Here is a 21,061-nt window from a genome sequence, read left to right on the forward strand (position 1 = left end):
ATATATATATATATATATATATATATATATATATATATATATATATATATATATATATATATATATATATATATATATATATATAATCATAATAAATATCATATATTAGTACTTATAGCAGAAAGTAAATTGCCATGTGGTCTGTGGCTGCCTGGGATATATCTAACAAGTCTGAGTTGCCAGAAGAGTATTTCTCTTGCAGCTTGCAGTGTTAATACATTGGGTGAGGATGCAAAATCTTCTTGATCCTACAATTGTTGGCTGAACCTAACATAAATAAATTAAAGCACACATACGGTCAGCGCCCAAAGTCATAGTGCCTAAGAGACTGCGCCATCACTTTGGGCGCAAAACAAATCACCCTAAAAAATAAGGGATCAAATTTGCCAATACTCAAAATTGTGGCTGAGGCAAGTGACCTTGAGACACACTGCACGTGCTGTTGGGTCAGTGTGACTCACTCCCTCATACTGACATCATTTGTTTGAGTGTGTGGTGCATTACATGCTTTTTTGCAGTGCACACTGCTTTGCTGTCTCATGTGTGACAACAGAATAAAGGAAAGAGCTGACAAAAGAACAAATTACTGCTATAACTTCTTTGAGCCTTGGGGAAAAAGCAAATAAAGAAACTGCTCCTATCACTGGTGTGGTACTGGAAAGTGTGCAGCGCTGGTGAGAAAAAAAAAAAAAAAAAAAAAAAAAATACGGGGACACTGGAGGTGTTGTGTCGTCCTGCTGCCCTCTCAGAAGAAAACAACTGGGAAGCCTCATGTCATGTCACTTCTAAGAGGACTACAAAGGTCCTGAAGCCTCAAGTGGAAAATGAACCTCGCATCAATCAATCAATCATGGGGCAATACACTGGTGGGTGCATCGTCTTGCCTACCCTATGGTGCCACTCCAGGTGGTCACGCCTCATAAGCCTCCATGCAGGCTCCCATCCCTTGCCAAGTAACTCCCAGCAAGAAGCATTGACTTACCGCAGCCAAGATTTCTGTGGACATCCCCTTGGCCTTCTCCATGCTAGGTTATATTTTTTGGAGACAACCTGATATGCAGGATTGGCTTCTGGGTAGCGTGCCACATGCCCATATAGTTGCACTTGTGCTGGGAATCAGCCTCGAATCAGTCTCACACAGCAATCACCGATTTGACACAGTACATGGTACCCCATGATCCTGTGAAGGCATCTGGTACCAAATGCACTGATCTCTTCAGATCAGTGTTCAGTGTCCATGTCTCACAACCATAGAGTAAGGCAGGGATCACCAGCGACTTGAAGATCCAAATCTTCGTCCATCTGCATAGGTACCAAAAATGCCAAATACTCTTGTTGAGTGAGTCCATAACGCCATGGGTAAGGCCAATCCGCCATACAACTTCTTGGCTCAACTTACCATCGTTATGCACTAACACTACCAAGGTATGTGAAGTTTTCCGAGATCTCAATGTCCTCACCACACGCATGGACGGACTGTACTGTTTCATCCAGTAAGCATCCAAACACCTGAACCTTGGTCTTGGGCCATGAAACTGGAGTCCCAAGGGCCTTGCCTCCTCATGCAGTGCCTCTATAGTCATTACCAGAACCTGCAGTGACTCGGCAAAGATTACTGCATCATTGGCAAAAACAAGACCTGTAATCTCAGTATTGCCGACAGATGCTCCGCAATGACTTTGGTCTACAACTCTGCCTAGTACCCAGTCCATGCAATTGTTGGAAAGTGATGGAGCAAGCACACATCCCTGCATCACTCCCATATTCACAGGAAAGAAGCTGGACACGCCCCCTCCACACTTCACAGAACTTACACTTCCGGAGTAGAGGCCAAAGAATTAAAAGAAAAGAACCCAAGTATCTTTCAGGATGTTTTAGTGTTTACCATTCAGAAACGCTTTCGAGATGATCTGAAATTCAAATATCGTGCACCATGAAGGAAGCTAATTTTAATAGCTTCACAAGAGAAGAAAAGACTTTTATTTTGCCAGAAATACACAGCCTGGGATCTGGAGGAGTGGAAAACTGTCTTGTGGTTGGATGAGGCAACATTCACGGTGACTGACCACCGAAGAGAGAAAGAGAGAATATGTCCTGACTCAGATCCTTATCTCCCTAAGTACATGGAAGGAACAGTAAGACACCCAAGTAGTGTGATGGTGTGGGGGGCATTTGAGTATCATGGGACAAGGACTTTAGTAGTGATCAAAAAATCTTTCTGAACATTTTGAACATTTATCAATAACTAACAGTTACAATTGGGAGGTATATATGCATAGTGAGAATTAATGTGACTATAGTTGGCCTTTATAAAGCAGAACTTTTCAGGCAAACAAAAGGTCAATAAGGAATGTTATATAGAGTTTCTTGCTGACCACCAGGAGGATTGTTTCACAAAATGCACAAGTGAAATATTCATGCAGGATGATGCACTGGCTCACACTGCTAAACTAATTAAAAACTGGTTAGAATGGGTCAACATTAACTACATCAAAGACTGGACTGGTAATAGTCCAGATTCTAATCCAACTGAGATATCTAGAGCTTGATGAAATGCTGATTATGGGGCTGTGACACCTACACAGTGGATAAGCTCATCACTCATATCCATGACATCTGGGGAAACCTGGAATCTTTCCTCATGTCATGAAAGTAGAAATGAGTCTGTAGTGATTCTGGACAAATACCAGAGAGAGAGAGAGAGAGAGAGAGAGAGAGAGAGAGAGAGAGAGCCTTCTCATCCCACCACTGGTACTACTGCAAGGAAAATGTACAACTGGCAACTCTGGTGTACATGGCTCAGCCAGCAAGGGACTACGCATTGACATTAGTTGCCAAACTTGATAAAAAAAATGTCACAATAAACATTAATTTATTTTTTCTTTATAATGTTAATCTGCAGAATTATGTACACCACATTCTTATGGTCAGATAGTGTTCTTACTGTACTATAAGCCTGAAAGTTTTAATGTGTGGAAGTGCAATGTTCACCCAGGGCAACACTCTGAGATCTGCACAACTCACAAAGTCCAAGTCCAGCTACTGCCTAGTTTCTGTCACACTGAACCTTGGAACAGCTTTGTATGGTGAAGGAGTCTGCCTGAGTAAGTAGTGAGGGCACTACTAAAAATAATTTTGTCAGTTTATATTTCTTATATGCTCCTTAACTTGTTCATATGTGACATTGTTAAATATACATCTTGCTTGAACAAGTATTTACAAGGCAGGATGGGATGTCCAGAGGAGGCGGTGACTCTGCCACTATGTTTGGTTAGGTGTTAGGTTTAGTTAATCTATCAACATTTTAGGATTTTTTTTCCAATTTAGTCAAATATGGAGTCTGACTTTTTTGGAATGACAATCTAGTCTATTTTGACCTTCCCCACCCAAAAAAACCCACTTTCCCAACAGGTCCCCAAGCTTGTTGGTGATAGGGATCGGATGGTGCGGGCAAGTTTTAAACTTTTATAATATTGACAGTTATACAGCATGCCACAATTTAGTAAATTAGATACTGATGAACTAGAGAGAAAATGATAACATCTACGGTTTTATGGAAAATGCAAGGTCAATCTCTATACCAAGGAAAATTGTCTCACCTTTTATTACTGTCCTTTACTAACATTTTGTAAATAGCAGAGCGAGAGAGGATCACTTGTCCTGTGGATAATCCCCGTCGCCCACAGCTCACACAGCCCATCACGCCCAAACGTGCTAGCATTGCTCTATTCAGGCCAAAGTGTACTGCTTCTTTAATGATCATTGTGCTGCTGAAACTTGAATCACGGATTTATCCTGGTCCTAAAATGTGTCTTGGTAGTTCAAATCATAATCTATCTGAAAATAATAAAGTATAAATAAAATAACAAGTTTCGTCTGTCGGTGAAACAAACACGTTTTCTTCTGAGCTGATGTTACATAAATGGCAATCAAGATTTTTATTTGTTTGTTTGCCTACGTGTGGCAAGTATGAATGCTACTTACGAGTACCGTCTCTCTCTCTCTCTCTTTTTTTTGTGTGTGTGTGTTTCACTGTTTGATCTGCTGCAGTCTCTAACGAGACAGCCAGACGTTACCCTACGGAGCGAGCTCAGAGCTCATTATTTCCGATCTTCGGATAGGCCTGAGACCAGGCACACACCACACACCGGGACAAGGTCACAACTCCTCGATTTACATCCCGTACCTACTCACTGCTGGGTGAACAGGGGCTACACGTGAAAGGAGACACCCAAATATCTCCACCCGGCCGGGGAATCGAATCCCGGTCCTCTGGCTTGTGAAGCCAGCGCTTTAACCACTGAGCTACCGGGTGTCTCTAAAAAAAGTTTCTAAGGCCGTATGCTCGTCTCGCGATGTTTCCCTACCTTGCGGTGATGCCAAGATCACACCCAACGTTGAAACTTGCTTATCTGCTGGTAACACTGTCATCTAGAGATTTCGGTTATTGAAAATCGGCGTCCTTGACATTTTGTATATGCTAGTATATATGCTATTTCTTATTAAAAATAGCCACTATAGTAAATGCTATGATGCTTTTATTAACTTATTTGAATGAATAGACACATAAGTAGATTTACTTTGCCGAATGCTTTGTTATGGTACCGGAGTAGCGTGCTGTATAGAGGTGACAGTGGCGTGACAGAGGTGGTGGAGGTTATTAATGCACCAAGGAACAGGTGTGTAAGGTGTGGCATTGGTGTTGATAAGGGATTAGTGTGTAAGGAGGGAAAGAAGTGTGGTGGGCCGAGTGTGTGGGGATGATTTTGGTGTGTGCTGAGTGTGAGGCAGTAGTGTAAATAACAGGGTGAGTGTGTTGTCCGTCCCCCGTGGTTATTTTTGTACCATTTTGTTATTTTTTGTTTTTTGTTTATATAATGAGGTCTGTCAGGAAAAAAGACTTGCAAGGAGTGCAACTTCACTGGCAAGGTTAATGCCGAGGAGAAATGTGGGAGATGTGCAGAACAAAATAGTGAGGTTCTGTGTGGGGTATGTAGCCAGGAGGTGGAGAACAGGGATAATGGCCTGCAATGCGACCTGTGCCAAATGTGGCTACATGCCCAATGTGAAAAGGTGGGAGATGGGCTGTATAGGGAACTGCAGATGGAAGAGGAGATGCCTTGGGTGTGTATTAGGTGCGGAGACGGTGAGGAGGATGCAGGAAGAGAGAGAGACCATGGTGAAGGAACAGCACAGGCTAGACAGTGCGACAGGGCTAATGGAGAGTCTTAGTACGGTGGAGAGGGAAAATAGGTCCTTGAGGGAAGAGGTTAGGAACCTGAGGAAGAGTCAGGAAAGGGAGGCCGAGGTCGTCAAGGCGGGGACAGAGGGTGCTGGGAAGGCCAGGAAGTATGCTAGTGTAGTTAAGGGTATGCTGCCTGCCCCAGCCAAGCCTGGGGCAGCGGCCACAGCAAACTCCATCAGGGTTAGGGAAGGGGCTTCACCTACCCCTCCTGCTGGGCAAGACCCAGAGGTGGCAGTAGTGGCAGAGGTAAGGGGTGCTGAGGCCCATCCTGCTGCCAAGGAGAGGGCTGCTGTGGCGGCCCCTCCCCGAAGGGTACCCCAGGGTGGAAAGACAAAGTGGCCCATAGTGTGTGTGGGGGATAGTATGGTGAAGAGGGCCCACACATACATGGCCATGAGGGGGGAGAAGAGCAAGCTGGTGAGCTTGAGTGGGAAAGGTGTAGAGGAGGTGGTAGAGGCAGCTAGGGAAAATATGAGAGGCCTGCAGGAAGGCATGCTCATACTCCAGGGAGGTGGCAACGGCCTCAGGCAGCTGGGGCCGGAGCAGACAGTCAGGAAGGTGATGGAGTGTGTGAGGGAGGTAAAGAGGGAGAAGAAGGTGCAAGTGGCAGTAGTTGGGGTGTTAGGTAGGCCGAAGGAGAGCAGAGGATATGAGGAATTGAGGAAGGAAACCAATAGGCTGCTGAGACAGGAGGTGCTAGACCTCAAGATAGAATGTAGCAAGAGGGAAGGGGACTACGGCGTCAGCTTCCTAGACCTGGACGGTGCCCTGCCACCAGGAGTGTATGACAGGGACGGTGTACACCTGGATAGTGAGGGGGACAGGAGGATGTGCAGAAGGTTTCTTGAATGGGTGACAGCGACAGAGAGATTGTGTGAGATGAGGGAAAAGAGGCAGGAGTGTGAAAGGGAGTGACTGACGAGAGAGAAAGGGTGTCTGAGGATAGGATGTGTGAATGTGAGAGGATGGGATGTTGGAAAAATGGAAGACCTCAGCAGGGAAATGAATGTATGGAATGTAGAGGTAGTCTGTGTAACTGAAACCCAGCTAAGAGAGAGAGTAGAACTGGAGTCAGAGAGTTTTAGAATGATAGGTAAAGGTAGGAGTAAGCAGCATAGGAAGGGGGGAGGGGTTGGAGTAATGGTAAGATTAGATGTAGGCATGGACATAGAGGAGATAGACGTAAGGGAGTATGAGATGAGTGAGGATGTTATGGTATAAGGTAGGTAGGGACAGAGAGAAAATAATATTAATTGTGTGCTACATGACCGTTGAAAGAGCAGAAGCGAGCTGAGAATGAAAGAAAATATAGGATTGTTGAAAGGCTGGTACAAGAGAATAAGAATGAAAGAGTAATTGTGATGGGGGACATGAATGGTCATATAGGAGTATTGGGTGAGGAAGTAAATGGTAATGGACAATTGTTATTAGATTTTGTGGAGATGAATGAGCTTGAGATTTTGAATGTGACCATGGCAGAGGGTAGAGTGACATGGTGTGGAAAGGAAAGTGAATCTGTCATTGACTACATGGTGGTTAACGACAAAGCGAGGGAACGAGTGAAAGGCATGTGGGTGGATGAGGAGAGAAAGATTGATGTAGCGAGTGACCATAATGTTATGGTATTGGAGTATGAGTGTGTGAAGGAGAAGGTGAAAGTGACTACACAGGTGAAGGGAAGGTGGAAAGTTAGAGAGGCAGACTGGGATAGTTTTAGAGAAGCAATAGAGAAGATGGAATGGAAGACTGGTGAGAATGGGCCACAGACAGAGAGAGGAGTGGATGAGTGTAATAGGGGTTTAGTTAGGAAACTAACCATAGCTGCAGAGGAGAGTATTGGTAGGACAGAACCAAGAGGTAAAGGGAGGGAAAGGAAAGGAAGAGGTGGTGGAACAAAGAGATAGACAGGGCGAGGAAGGAAAGAAGGCAACTGAATAGGAGATGTAGGAGCCTTAGAAGGTACAGACAGAACAGTGAGGTAGAGAGAATAGAGTATGATAGAATGTGGGAAGAGTATAGGAGTAAGCAGCAAGAGGTGAAGGCATTAATCAGGAGGGCCAGAGGGAATGAGGAGAGGAAAATTATTGAGGAACTTAGGAGAAAGGGTGAAGAAGGAGGTAGGGAATGGTATAAATTTTTAAGAGGAGAGGAAGGTAATAAAGTAGACCATGTAGAAGAGTTAGTAGTGAATGGAAGGAGAATTAGGGAAAGGGAGGAAATGATTAGATAGATAGAAGAGTACTGGAAAGCTATTGGAGGAGTGAATGAGCCAGCTAGGAACTTAGGAAACATCACCCTAGGTAGGAAAATAGAGGAAGGAATGAATGAAGAGATCAGTATGGATGAGATTGAGAGGTATGTAAAGAAACTAAAGAGAGGTAAGGCTCTGGGTATCGATGGGATTCTGAATGAATTTTACAGAGAGGGTGGTTGAGGAGTGATTGAGGGGCTGCATGAATTGTTTGGAAGGATTTAGAGGGATGAAAGAGTGCCTGCAACCTGGAATGAAAGTAGAGTGACACTTATACATAAAGGAGGTAGTAAAAGTAGGAAGGAAATTAGTGAAGTGATAGAAAGAAATAGGGTAATGGGTGAGGAACAGAATGGGTTTAGGAAGGAGAGAAGAGATGAGGATAACATGTATGTAGTAAATGAAGTAATAGGGAGAGCAAGAAAGGATGGTAGGAAGAAGTATTTAGCTTTTCTAGACATAGAGAAGGCTTATGATAGAGTAGATAGGAGAATGCTGTGCAAGGTATTAGAAAAAGTCAGGGTGAGTGAGAAGATAGTGAGAATCATTAGGAGTATGTATGAGAATACAAGAGTGGTGTTTAGTATGGGGGATCTGGTGACTGGATGGGTGAGTAATGAGAGAGGAGTGAGACAAGGCTGTGTTCTTTCCCCTTTACTATTTGGCCTATATGTGGAGGAGATGGCAGCGAGTGAGGCGAACAGGATTAGGAGTGAAAGTGGGGAATGATGTGCTGAGCATTCTCCTGTATGCAGATGATGTGGTGGTCCTTAGTGAGCACCATGCAGAGCTGCAGGAAATGCTGAATGCTGTGAGTGAGTATGGAAGGGATTTTGACGTTAGATTCAGCAGGGAGAAGAGTAAAGTATTAGTAGTAAATGGGGATGCATTAGACAGGAACAGGACATGGATGCTGGGTGGGAGGAAATAGGAAGAACAAAGGAGTACAAGTATCTGGGTATTTGGGTGGATGAAAGAGGGTGTGAAAGGACCAAGCAGGAAAGAATAGCACGGACTAACCAATGGGTGGGGAGGCTAGGTAGTGTAGCACGGTGCAGGGCAAATAAGTATGAGGTAGTTAGAGGACTATGGAAGGGAGTAGCTATCCCCAGCATCATGTATGGTTTAGAAACAACAGTGTGGACTAGGAAAGACCTGAATAGGCTAGAGGTTCTGCAGAACATGACAGGCAGGATAGCGTTAGGTGCCAACAGGTATGTGGCAGTGGAGGCGATCAGAGGAGATATGGGATGGAGTACATTTAGGAAAGGTTAGCTAAGGCAGTGTTGAGGTATAGGGTTAGACTGCAGAGGATGGATGGGAGTAAATGGGCAAAAAAGGTGTACGAATGGAACGTGTATGGACAGTGGGCACAGGAGTCGTTTAATATAGAAATTTGGGTGGGTGAAATAGGAATGCTTGTTAGAAGAGCCATAGGACATGGAAGTGTAGATGCGAGTAAGAGAGAAATCAATAGGCGTGTGGAAGAGAAAGGAAAAGCAGAGTGGAGGAGGGGGATGAGTGAGAAGACAACGCTAGAATGGTATCGGAGAAAGGACCGGCCTAGGTGTGAAAGTTTTTATGATGGGAGCTGCGGGGGGGAACTGCTGTTCAGACCCAGGACCAAGTCCCTGGAGGTGAACAGCAGGGTGTATAGGTGGAAGAATGGAGGAAGCAAGGTGTGTGAGGTATGCAGGAGGGGTGTGGATGAGACAGTAGAACACTTGATGCTGGAGTGTGAGGGGTATGGATGTGCAAGAGACAGGATGTTAGGTGTAGCGACAGAAGAGATAGGAGTAGAAGCATGTAGTGATATGAGAGAGAGGAATGTTAGGGAATGGATGGAGTACCTGCTGGGGCTGTTGAGAGACAGGTAAATGGTCGGGTGATTGAGGGTGTAAAAAATTTCTTAGAGAGTGCCTGGAGGGAACGTATGAGAATGATTGAAAGGCAGGGACCCCTCAGGGACAGGGATGGGGATGGGGAACAGGTGTGAATGTGATGAATGATGAGGGAGGGGGGAGGGAGGGAAAGCATTAATGCTTCAGACTTCCTGCCCCGCTCTTCCATTTCCAGGTGTGTATGGGAGAACGCCGATCCTAAGGCTACACCGACAGCAAGTGCTGGGTGACTCCCAACTCAAGCTCAAGCTCAAGCTCAAGCAACATGTGCACGTTCTCGCTCCCATGGAATTTGAGCCTTGAGGAGATAAGAGATTCCCCATTAGCTAGTGTTTTTTTTTAGCTGAAAATGAGTGACTCTCCTCTCTCTCATTGAAGGGAGACCTGTCGTTGTGTCTAAATGACAGGCTCCCAGTATACAGAACAACAAGAAGGCCTGGGAGGAAATAACGCCAGCATTATGCAGAAATAGGTTTCCCCCAGCTAAGAATATGATGTGATCTAGATTTAAACATCATGAAAACACAAAATGTAATAGTATTCTTCTCATAACTACCTTACTAATAGTCCCATTCTCTTCCTCATTTCACCTCATTTATTTGTTTAGTGATGCACTAATCAGACATTTCATCAGCCACACTTTATTCTGTGATCTATATTTTACGAACATGAAAAAAAAAATGTAATACTACTCATGTATGGATCATGTTTTGATATAGATATTGTACATATGCACACATATATATGTATTTATCTTTTTTCCTTGGATTATTTCTTTTGCCTTCTGGGACACTTCTATATTTTTCACATGTAGAGGATATATTTTATTTGAAACAAATATATAATAAAAAGATAATTTATTGGCAATGAACAGAGACACACACATGATGAACCTACATGAACAAAACAAAAAATGCACACATACATATACATTGTTTTAGGAATTTACCTACAATGTTCGCCTTAGTGTGTGTGTGTGTGTGTGTGTGTGTGTGTGTGTGTGTGTGTGTGTGTGTGTGTGTGTTCACTGTTTGATCTGCTGCAGTCTCTGACGAGACAGCCAGACGTTACCCTACGGAACGAGCTCAGAGCTCATTATTTCCGATCTTGGGATAGGTCTGAGACCAGGCACACACCACACACCGGGACAACAAGGTCACAACTCCTTGATTTACATCCCGTACCTACTCACTGCTAGGTGAACAGGGCTACACGTGAAAGGAGACACACCCAAATATCTACACCCGGCCGGGAATCGAACCCGCCCTCTGGCTTGTGAAGCCAGCGCTCTAACCACTGAGCTACCGGTGTGTGTGTGTGTGTGTGTGTGTGTGTGTGTGTGTGTGTGTGTGTGTACTTAATCAGCAATGAGAACAGCCACAAATATACCAATACAGAATATGAGAAAAATGCATATCTAGACATACTATTTTTTTTTTTACATTATGTACCAATAAAATAACAAATAAGTGTAAACACACACACACACACACACACACACACACACACACACACACACACACACACACACACACTGAAAGAGAAGTTGGACAAATGTAGATATTGAGACGGGGCCAAACGAGCATAATGCACAAGCCCTATAAAACTACAACTAGGTAAATACAACTAACTGAAGACACAAACACACACACACACACACACACACACACACACACACACACACACACACACACACACACACACACATACACACAATGCAATAGAAAAGGTAAAAAATGGGGAAGAAGTATATGAAGATGCTGGAGAGATAGCTGAAATTTTGAATGACAACTTTTGCAAAGTGTTTACAAAGGAGGAGCATTTTATGAGAGGAAGGCCTACGGAAATAAAGCAAATGCAGGACATCATGGTTACTAAGGAAGACGTAAGGAAAATTATAAGCAATCTGGATATTAATAAATCAATGGGGCCTGATGGCATATCTGGGAGGTTGCTAAAAGAATGTAAGGATCAATTGTTGAATCCCATATTTGATATTGTGGATACCTCCATATGAACAGGATTAGTCCCGAAAGAGTGGAAAAGAGCTGACATTGTGCCTATATATAAGAATGGTAGTAGAATGGAACCGCTAATTTATAGACCAGTATCGTTGACTAGTATATTGTGCAAGGTATGTGAAGAAGTAATTAAAGCTAAGTGGAGTGAGTATCTAGAAAGTGAAAACATTCTGAGTGAAAGGCAGTTTGGTTTCAGAAAAGGAAGATCGTGTGTATCCAATTTATTATGTTTTTATTCAAGAGTGACTGACATACTGCAACATAGAGAGGGATGGGTGGATGCTATCTACCTGGACTTGAGAAAGGCCTTTGATAAAGTACCACACAATAGACTGATGTGGAAACTAAAGATGACTGGAGGAGTAAATGATAAACTAGCAAAATGGATGGAAAATTACTTAATGGGAAGAGAAATGAGAACAGTGGTGAGAGGAAAGAAGTCCGAGTGGAAGAAGGTAACCAGTGGAGTTCCACAAGGGTCAGTGCTGGGTCCCATCATGTTTTTGATTTATGTTAATGATATGCCAGTAGGAATTGACAGTTATATGAACATGTTTGCAGACAATACTAAAATTATGAGGAGAGTAAAGAATGTGGAAGATTGTAACAAGTTACAGGAAAATCTTGATAAAATATATGAGTGGAGTAAAGAGTGGCAGATGGAATTTAATATAGACAAGACCCATGTTATGAAAATGGGAAGAAGTAGATACAGACCAAACAGGGATTACAGACTGGGTGATGAGAAAATTAAAGAGACCAATGAGGAGAAAGACTTAGGAGTAACCATGCAAAACACTTTGTCACCGGAGAAACACATTAACAAGATTTTTTGGAAAACATACAACATGCTTCAAAATATTGGCCTTGCATTCCACTACCTAGATGAAGGAATGATGAAGAAGATATTATGTACCTTAATAAGACCTCAGCTAGAATATGCAGCATGTGTCTGGTCACTGCATATGAAGAAAAATGTGAAGAAGGTCAAAGGGTACAAAGGCTGGCAGTTAGACTATGAGGAAAGACTGAGGAAGCTGGGGCTGACCACATTAGAAGAGAGAAGAACAAAAGGAGACATGATAACTATGTATAAATTGGTGAACAAGATTGACATACTGGATAGAGTTGATAAAGGTGACCACAAGTAATTATCTCCGAGGACATGGAAAAAAGCTAATAAAGGACATCTGTCTAAATGACGTGAGAAAATACAGTTTCCCGCATCGTAGCATTGATAAGTGGAATAAAGTGAGCAGTCATGTCGTTGACGCGGTGTGTGTCAATCAGATGAAAGAGAGATATGACAGGAATGGACAAGGAGACAGGACACAGAGAGCTTAGCTCAGGCCCTGTAATACACAAATAGGTAAATACACATCAGAAATGAGAAATGATTCTCAATGACATGGACTACATTAAAACCTGAAACTGGTACTGGTGGGGCAGTATCATGATGGTGTTGAACATTTTCTGGCTCATCAATGTCGAAGGGAAGAGATTTCTTGCAGTAGCCATCTGTGAGGCCCCAGCTCTTCCACAGCCTCTAATTCCTCCAGGTCATGGATATCAGTAAATTCATCCATGGTGAGGTCTGTAAATGCAAAAATATGTAAAAAATGCGAAGGACAGATTCATGTCATATATATATATATATATATATATATATATATATATATATATATATATATATATATATATATATATATATATTTTTATTTATTTCTTTTGTCCCTCTACTGAGTATATAACTTAAGGGCGTAAATAACTATTTATTTTTCTATGTCAAAGAGAACAAGTGCATCCCCCTGGAGGTGTGTGGCTGTACAGAACACTTGCAACACCGTGCAATGAAAAATACTTGTGTGGCCAAATGAGGAAAAAATAAAGTGAATTTGCCACAACCCACAAGGAGAGAAAGTGCAAATAGCGTGCTTACTTTAAGCACAAGCCACGTACTTTCGTCACACTGTGTTATTCTCAACAAGGCAGCCTGATCATTCAATAATCTTTGAAATAACATTCTACATTCCGGAATCAAATACTGCCTTTAGACACACGGCCTTCTGCCTGCACATTACGCACCAACAAGGACAACAGCCGCCCAAGACTGACTTTTTTACATCATGTATGTAAACGTGTCAAGCTGTAATTATCCATACTAGGCTACATTCATGATATATTACTCCTGGTTTTCGTGGCCAGAAGCTCCCCCCGTGTGTAGCACCTAAGCATCAGCATGTCCTTATACACACGATATCTGAGTAACTGCCCTATATCAGCCTTGCTGCCTAGTACAGGTGATGATTCGTAATGGTATTTATCGATGTACTTTCCCTTATGTACGAAATACAGATGTGATAACAGTTGAGTTGGTGATCTATGCGCTCCTCTTCTCCCTGGGGTCAGCTGAAAGCGTTGGAACATGGGCGCTGGTGCGACATCTCCACCTAAACAATGCGTTTAGCCTTACCAAAGGAACATTTCTCAATTCTACTACTTCCACATACAAATAAAAGTAATACTTATTTATCTTGAATACATAATTTTGCATTTAAATATTTCACTTCAATAAACATATTTTAGTTAAAGGTAAATGTGACACCACGCAGGAAAACATCACAACGCGAATTCAGTTCCTCTCACTCGAGCACCAAAGTTTTGTAAACGTTTTTGCATCTGTGTTTTTCTTTTCCCTCATATTCAGATCAAAGACATCTGAAAATCACATATTTTATCACAATAGGAACAGATTACCATTTCGTCATAGGTAAATTATGATATAATGCCTATTATGTCTCAAGGGAAAGATCTAAGGGAGGTCTTGAGCTACCTTGGGAAATCCAAGTATTTACTTAAGGATGATGTTAAGAGACGAGCATACGGCCATAAGATGCTTGTAAAAAGAGCAGTGTTGCAGCCGTCGCTGTTGTCTCTTGCCTCGAGTCGCAATTTAATTTTAATATTGATTGCATATTGGATGATACTGCAGCAGGGTAAATAATCGTCGTAGCGGATGATAACTGACTGGTTTTCAGTAAGTAAAATATCATGCAAGATTCTCTTGGAATGTAAAAATTCCTCGAAATTGAAAGTTTGGCATGATGTTTGTTTACGTCGGTAAAATTACGGTCTCTCTCTCTCTCTCTCTCTCTCTCTCTCTGAAAGGTTCAGGCCATGGTGGTGTGTGTATTTACCTAATCTATATACCTAGTTGTATATTACAGGGTTCGAGCGGGGCTCATAGTGATCTGTCTCCATATTTACTTACATGAATTCAACTTTTTCCTTAAATTTGTGCACTCTTTCTATTGCTACAATCTCTTCACTCAATCCATTCCAGATGTTCGCTGTCCTATGTGGAAAAAATAACTTTTTAATGTACATCAAACGCTGACTTTTCATGATCTTGGAGTGTCCTCTGCTCTTGTTCGTCAATTTCCATCCTCCGTCAATGATATCAGGTCTTGTCTATCTATCTTTTCGATACGGTTTACTAACTTATAAGTCGTTATTAAATCTCCTCTTTCTCGTCTAACCTGATTGATTGATTGATACATTTATTGTTGCATTAATTATGAAATACAACAAAGGAGGAGATGGACCTTACCAGTACCACCCACTTCCTGGACAGACACGATCGAATTCAGTATAAAAAATATATAGTATACATTAAAAGAATATAAGGAAATAAATAAATACAGATATTGCACACCTTATTGCATAAATATTCTACAGTCTGGGAGCAAACGTAGGATATTCCTTGAGTATATCCCTGAGTGGCTGAGTTTAGAATGGTCAATGAGGGTATACAAGTCATGTTGACCTTGCGGCCTAAATTTAGCAATGAGAGAACATTCCGTGACATAATGCTGATCCTTTAAAGTTGGTAGTTCCATTTCCTTCAATATTTCTTCATACGGAAGATCCTTTATTTCTGGCACCATCGGTCCATCACTTTAGCGATCCTTTGGATTCTTTCTACGGTAGTGTGTGTGTGTGTGTGTGTGTGTTTCACTGTTTGATCTGCTGCAGTCTCTGACGAGACAGCCAGACGTTACCCTACGGAACGAGCTCAGAGCTCATTATTTCCGATCTTCGGATAGGCCTGAGACCAGGCACACACCACACACCGGGACAAGAAGGTCACAACTTGTGGAGATTGAGTTCATACTCATCGTGCTGTAGGCCTGGAGGATCATCACAAGGTACGTGTGTATCTGGTTTACTGTGTTTGTTTATTTCATTAGCCTCTAGATCAGGTTTAGCTTCGTCATATAATGCAGTGAGACTGAGTATTACAATGGAGCCCGCAGTGCCGCAGTGCTTTGAAAGTAACAGTGTTAAATGATGTTCTTCAGCAGAAGGTTAGGCTTAGCGCGTAGCCTATTCTCCTGAGGTTACTATTTACTTCTGGCATGTTCCAAGTTGTATTAATCTCGGGAGAATTAAGAGGTTAGCCTACGGTTATCTCCATATCATCCCATTCCCTATCTGCTACGGACAGCATGTATATAGCCAATCAAACTATATTTTGTTTTGTAATAAGACAAAGTTGGACGTGCTCTGCTGGCAATCCAGTGCCTAACCTATCTAACCGTACCGTAAGTATATATATATATATATATATATATATATATATATATATATATATATATATATATATATATATATATATATATATATATATATATAGCTTCGTCATATAATGCAGTGAGACTGAGTATTACAATGGAGCCCGCAGTGCCGCAGTGCTTTGAAAGTAACAGTGTTAAATGATGTTCTTCAGCAGAAGGTTAGGCTTAGCGCGTAGCCTATTCTCCTGAGGTTACTATTTACTTCTGGCATGTTCCAAGTTGTATTAATCTCGGGAGAATTAAGAGGTTAGCCTACGGTTATCTCCATATCATCCCATTCCCTATCTGCTACGGACAGCATGTATATAGCCAATCAAACTATATTTTGTTTTGTAATAAGACAAAGTTGGACGTGCTCTGCTGACAATCCAGTGCCTAACCTATCTAACCGTACCGTAAGTATATATATATATATATATATATATATATATATATATATATATATATATATATATATATATATATATATATATATATATATATATATATATATATATATAACAATTTAACCAAACCTGATGTTGCTATAAAGTAACCTTTTATAGCAAAATCAAGTTTGGGTGAGTTATGTTAACTAACACGAACCTGACTAAAATAATCCAACTAGCCTACATAACTTAACACAAACCTGATTTTGCTATAAAGTTACCTCTCACAGCAAAATCAGCTTGTCTGGGTAAGTTAGATTAGGTTAAGTTAGTTGGGTTATTTTACTTGGATTACAGTAGTTAGAATATGGTAAGTTCGATTATATTAGGTAGGTTAGATTAGGTTAGTTAATATAGATTGGGTTAAGTACTTGTTCTTGAGTTTGAATACATTTTTTTTCTGATTGATTTAGCTTTGTTTAGAATAATTCTTATGTTTGCTCTTCACTGGAAATTGCCAGTATCTCTGTATTCAAGGTCAGATGGAAAAAACTAGTGACTTCCAACAAGAAAGAACATAAGTTTCTTCCAAAATAGCAAAATCTATCAGAAAAAAATATAGTTCTGACAAATCAAGAACGTTAATAAAGAAAATAATTTCCGTATTAATTAATTTATGTATTTTCAGGGTATTAATTAAGAGCTACACATATTTGTATTTTCTGAAAGATATGCTTGATAGCTCTTGATCATTATGTATAGTCACTGGAAATCTGACGTGACTTTGTAGGCATTGAAGTTTTGGTGTGGCTACGTTTGCAATGAGAACTTGTGTGACTAGTTGTCACTGAGATCTCGATCATGGCTCTGTAGTTAGCACTGTGGTCCTAGTTTGGTTCTTTAGGTGACATCGAGATCTTGGTGTGGTTATTATAGTTGACACTGACCTTGTTGTGACATTCATTTTCCTCTCTTCAAACAAGGCAATGCAATGTTGAAATGCTACACAATACATGCCTGCTTCAGTATGCCATGCTGCGTTAAGCCTTACTCATAAAATTCCACAAAAACCAGTGTCCATGACTGGTGGAAACAGCCATGGACACGCAGCCTGCTAAATGGCAAGGTGAGAAGCGCTGTGTGGTCAGCAGGTGTCGAGTAGCCTGCCACACATTGTTGTTGTTGTTGTTGTTGTTGTTAGGGCTGCGAAGATCAATAGTGATCCTTATGAGCTCTGGGGTAGTGATGTAAAACTATCACAGGTTTGGTAGCTGGCCTGTCTTGCTCAGGATGGCACATAAGGCGGGAGGGACGGACTAGGGCGGCGTTTTACGAAAGCGCGGATTGGCATATCAAAAGCGCGGCAAACGTTGCTGATATATTGCTATCAAAAGCGCGGCAGAATACTAAGCCAAAAAGCGCGTTTTATCACTCATCTCCAAGTCCGATTGTTCAAACGTTCATTAACGATCGGTCACCCCTTCCGTTAGCCAGCTGATATCATCTGTTGCCCCCTGCTTACCACGGGGAGGTGGAAGTAGGATTTTTAAGCAGGAAAAATGTTTCTTTATTGCCCTTGTAATCCTTTATAAAAAACACTTCTTATAATCCAATATTCGTCATCATAAAAACTCCATAAAAACTTCCATAAAAACTCAGTTACATGTTTGTTCTTGCTGTGAATCCGTTTCCCAAGACCTTCATATAATTGCGTTGATTAATTTCCCCAGAGATAAATTTGTTGTACTGTGTCACGGCATACTCTGTCCTGTCTCAATCAACTTTCCGCGTACTTGCTGGTTTACCGACACTCTTGATCTTAACATAAGTAGCAGTCTGGAGCTTTCCTAGTACATCCATGAATACAAATATAGATGGGTGGGATGCATAAAATTGCCCATTGAAATGAGCATGAAAAGATTCGGCACCATTGTTCGTACGCTTTGTATTTGAGGGGACTTCAGCCCAAAGCACTGGAGGATATCTTGACTCTGCTGTTACATAATTATCAACCAGATAGTCTGCAAAGCGAGTACATCTTTCATCTTGAGGTGCCTCTGTCATTACTTCCTCGACGAAGCAATCTTCTACATCTGTTGGGTCAATGAAATGTAGACCAAATGATAATTTCAGCCACTGGCCTATATCACTGTTGGTGTCCATGTAATCCTTACTTAGGCCCAGGTTTTGAATTTTTCTTCACCATGCCTGGCCTAAATGAAATCGACAACATCTGATCACTGCGGTTGGAAATATCTCTCTCAGAACAGTGAGCATGGCAAATTCAAAATCAACATGTATCACTGAGGGTTCCAGTTGCATATTCTTTGAGGTACAAATGTCATTTAAACATCTCCACAGATTTCTGTATATTTCTTCAGACTGACCTGGCAAAAGGGCATACACTAATGGAATATAATGCCCATTACACAATCCATGTTTGGTGTATAGTTGGTAGAACTTCGGACAGCTCTTGAAGGTTCCATCAACGAAGATCTCGTCAGCAGTGTTCGCTAGAAATACAAGATTAGTAATACATGAAGTGATAACCATACCAGAATATGGATTATTTTCAAGGATGAAATCTTCACCTTTGGTCGTAGTAGTATTCATAGAATTTTGAGCACGATGTACGTACTTCCTCACGAGTTTTAGGCAATACAGGATACGCTTTCCGCCTTTCTCGGTATAATGATTGTACTATAGATCTTAGATCACCAGATTCTAGCTCATTTTCAGGAAATGTATGCAACTCCGTTCTAATGAGCTTAGATGGCCTTGCCGTCATGTCGTCAGTCGCCTTCCGTTTCACCTGTGCACGTAGTTGTTGTCTTTCAATGTTTTTTTTCTTCTTTTTCATGGTTATGCTCCAATTCAACCGGAACAATGGCAGTCACTGTGTTGTCTGTCCTAAGTCTACCTTTACATTTCTTGTTGGTACATCTCCAAGAAATGTATCCGTCCACCAATGTACTGTCCACTCTGTATTTATATCCATCGTGCATTAAACACTTCTTGCCTTTGTTTGTTTGGGAAATCGTCAACTCCATAGCTGAAAATTGACTGTCAGGCTCAGATTGAACACCGTGGGCTTCACCACTGTGAATAGGAAACCATCGAGACAGACACTCGCGGTGGTCTCGGTGAACACTGTGTGAAGCACTATGACACACCGAATGATTCTCAATGACACAGCGAGTGAACGGATTAACCTTGCCGCGCATTTGATAGTACATTAAGTGTGAGTTTCGAACGCGGTCACTTTCTCGAATCCGCGCTTTTGATATACGCCCGACTAGGGAGGCTGCCATTACGTGACGTGAAGAGTGGATCAATGTTGCCAACCTCTACAGACGTCTCCGCCCTACACACCTACTGAAATTACCCTACATTTGCCTTCATTACCCTACGACTCGGGATGAAAAAAACAAATTGTCATAATACTGGCAGGTATTTATTTATTTGATGACCGTATGGTATATAAGAATTATTACATAAAAGTAATTTCATGACCAATTTTGACTCATACCAGAAACAGAAGAAACCACTTTCACATTTCCTTACAAACTAAAGTTTTAATTATTTATTTGCATTTTTAATGCGTACGAGCTTCGCTGTATTATGTAGATTATATTGCTCAGGATTATTTACCTTCTTTCTACAATCACAATTATACTTACATAATAATAGCAGGTAACTCATGGTCAATCTTTATCTATATGGTGACATTGTGGTTGTAGAAATCAACACATATAAATAATTTAATGACTGTTTTTAACCCATACCAGACACCGAAGAAACTACTTTTATTCTTTTTCTTAACAAAACAAAAGTGTAAACTACATGTGAGCAATACAAGAGCTAATTATCTCTTAATCTCGAATCAGTAACCGCTTCATATGAGCGTGGGAAAGAAAAAAAAAATATCTCCAAGCTGCACGTGGCTTCACGTATGAACGTATATTATCACTACACATTACGTACTTTGGTTAACTATACCATCTCCCGGGCGTTACATAACTACGGGAATAGACAATTAAAAAAAAGGTATATTTTCTTAGCATAATTCCTATTGATTTACATAATATACCTTTTTCTGCAAAATACATACCACGCATATCAAAATGTTCTAATTACCTTACGTTTTGCTCAGATTCTGTAAAATTACCCTACCGCCCTACAGACCAGGATTTGAGGCTAAATTACCCTACGCGGAGGGTAATTACCCTACGGTTGGCAACAATGGAGTGGCTGTGGACTCGCTGAGACCGTCAGGATGGTGGGCGTCTTATCTGCAGCTGATCATGTAAACATCACTCAACCTGACATTAACGTTTGTTGTACTCTGTTTTTTTTTCCCCCAAGAAATATTATATAAACAGATCTTGATCTTCCCTCCGTCCTGAATCCTTAGATTCTGAAACGTTTCATGCTCTCACCTGCTGTATTATTTTTGATTAAAGGTCCCAGTGGTGATTTTTCGGATTATCAGTTCTTATCAAAATTATTTTCCGGGTTCTCATGGCTCTTTTTCTTCAGGGATGCGTTTTATACTGACGATAGAGAACCTTTCTTAAACTTTCCCTAGAATCATGAAAATATCCTAAAAAACTGCAGTAACTTTCAGCGATTTGTTTC

At 41.3% G+C, this 21,061-nt stretch overlaps 1 protein-coding gene and 1 long non-coding RNA gene across 8 annotated transcripts in view; one reads left to right on the top strand and one right to left on the bottom strand.

Annotated features, from left to right (window-relative positions):
* LOC123514614 (putative ribosome-binding factor A, mitochondrial) overlaps positions 1–4,452 on the bottom strand; it is a 10,501-nt gene extending 6,049 nt beyond the window's left edge. For 2 of the 7 annotated variants that reach the window (XM_045272591.1, XM_045272598.1), the window contains exons 1-2: positions 4,187–4,360; positions 3,600–3,837 (exon numbers count right to left, since the gene is read on the bottom strand). In XM_045272591.1, the coding sequence (XP_045128526.1) occupies positions 3,600–3,763 (164 nt within the window). In that variant the 5' untranslated portion in view covers positions 3,764–3,837; positions 4,187–4,360. The other 5 variants (XM_045272592.1, XM_045272595.1, XM_045272596.1 and 2 more) reach the window with 5 other exon arrangements.
* Positions 4,453–4,582: 130 nt separating this feature from the next.
* LOC123514626 lies at positions 4,583–10,136 on the top strand. Its single transcript, XR_006677654.1, has 2 exons — positions 4,583–4,679; positions 9,573–10,136. It is a non-coding gene; the product is annotated as an uncharacterized LOC123514626 (long non-coding RNA).
* Positions 10,137–21,061: the final 10,925 nt, after the last annotated feature.

This window comes from Portunus trituberculatus, chromosome 38 (assembly GCF_017591435.1).
Source record: "Portunus trituberculatus isolate SZX2019 chromosome 38, ASM1759143v1, whole genome shotgun sequence".
Lineage (NCBI taxonomy): Eukaryota > Metazoa > Arthropoda > Malacostraca > Decapoda > Portunidae > Portunus > Portunus trituberculatus.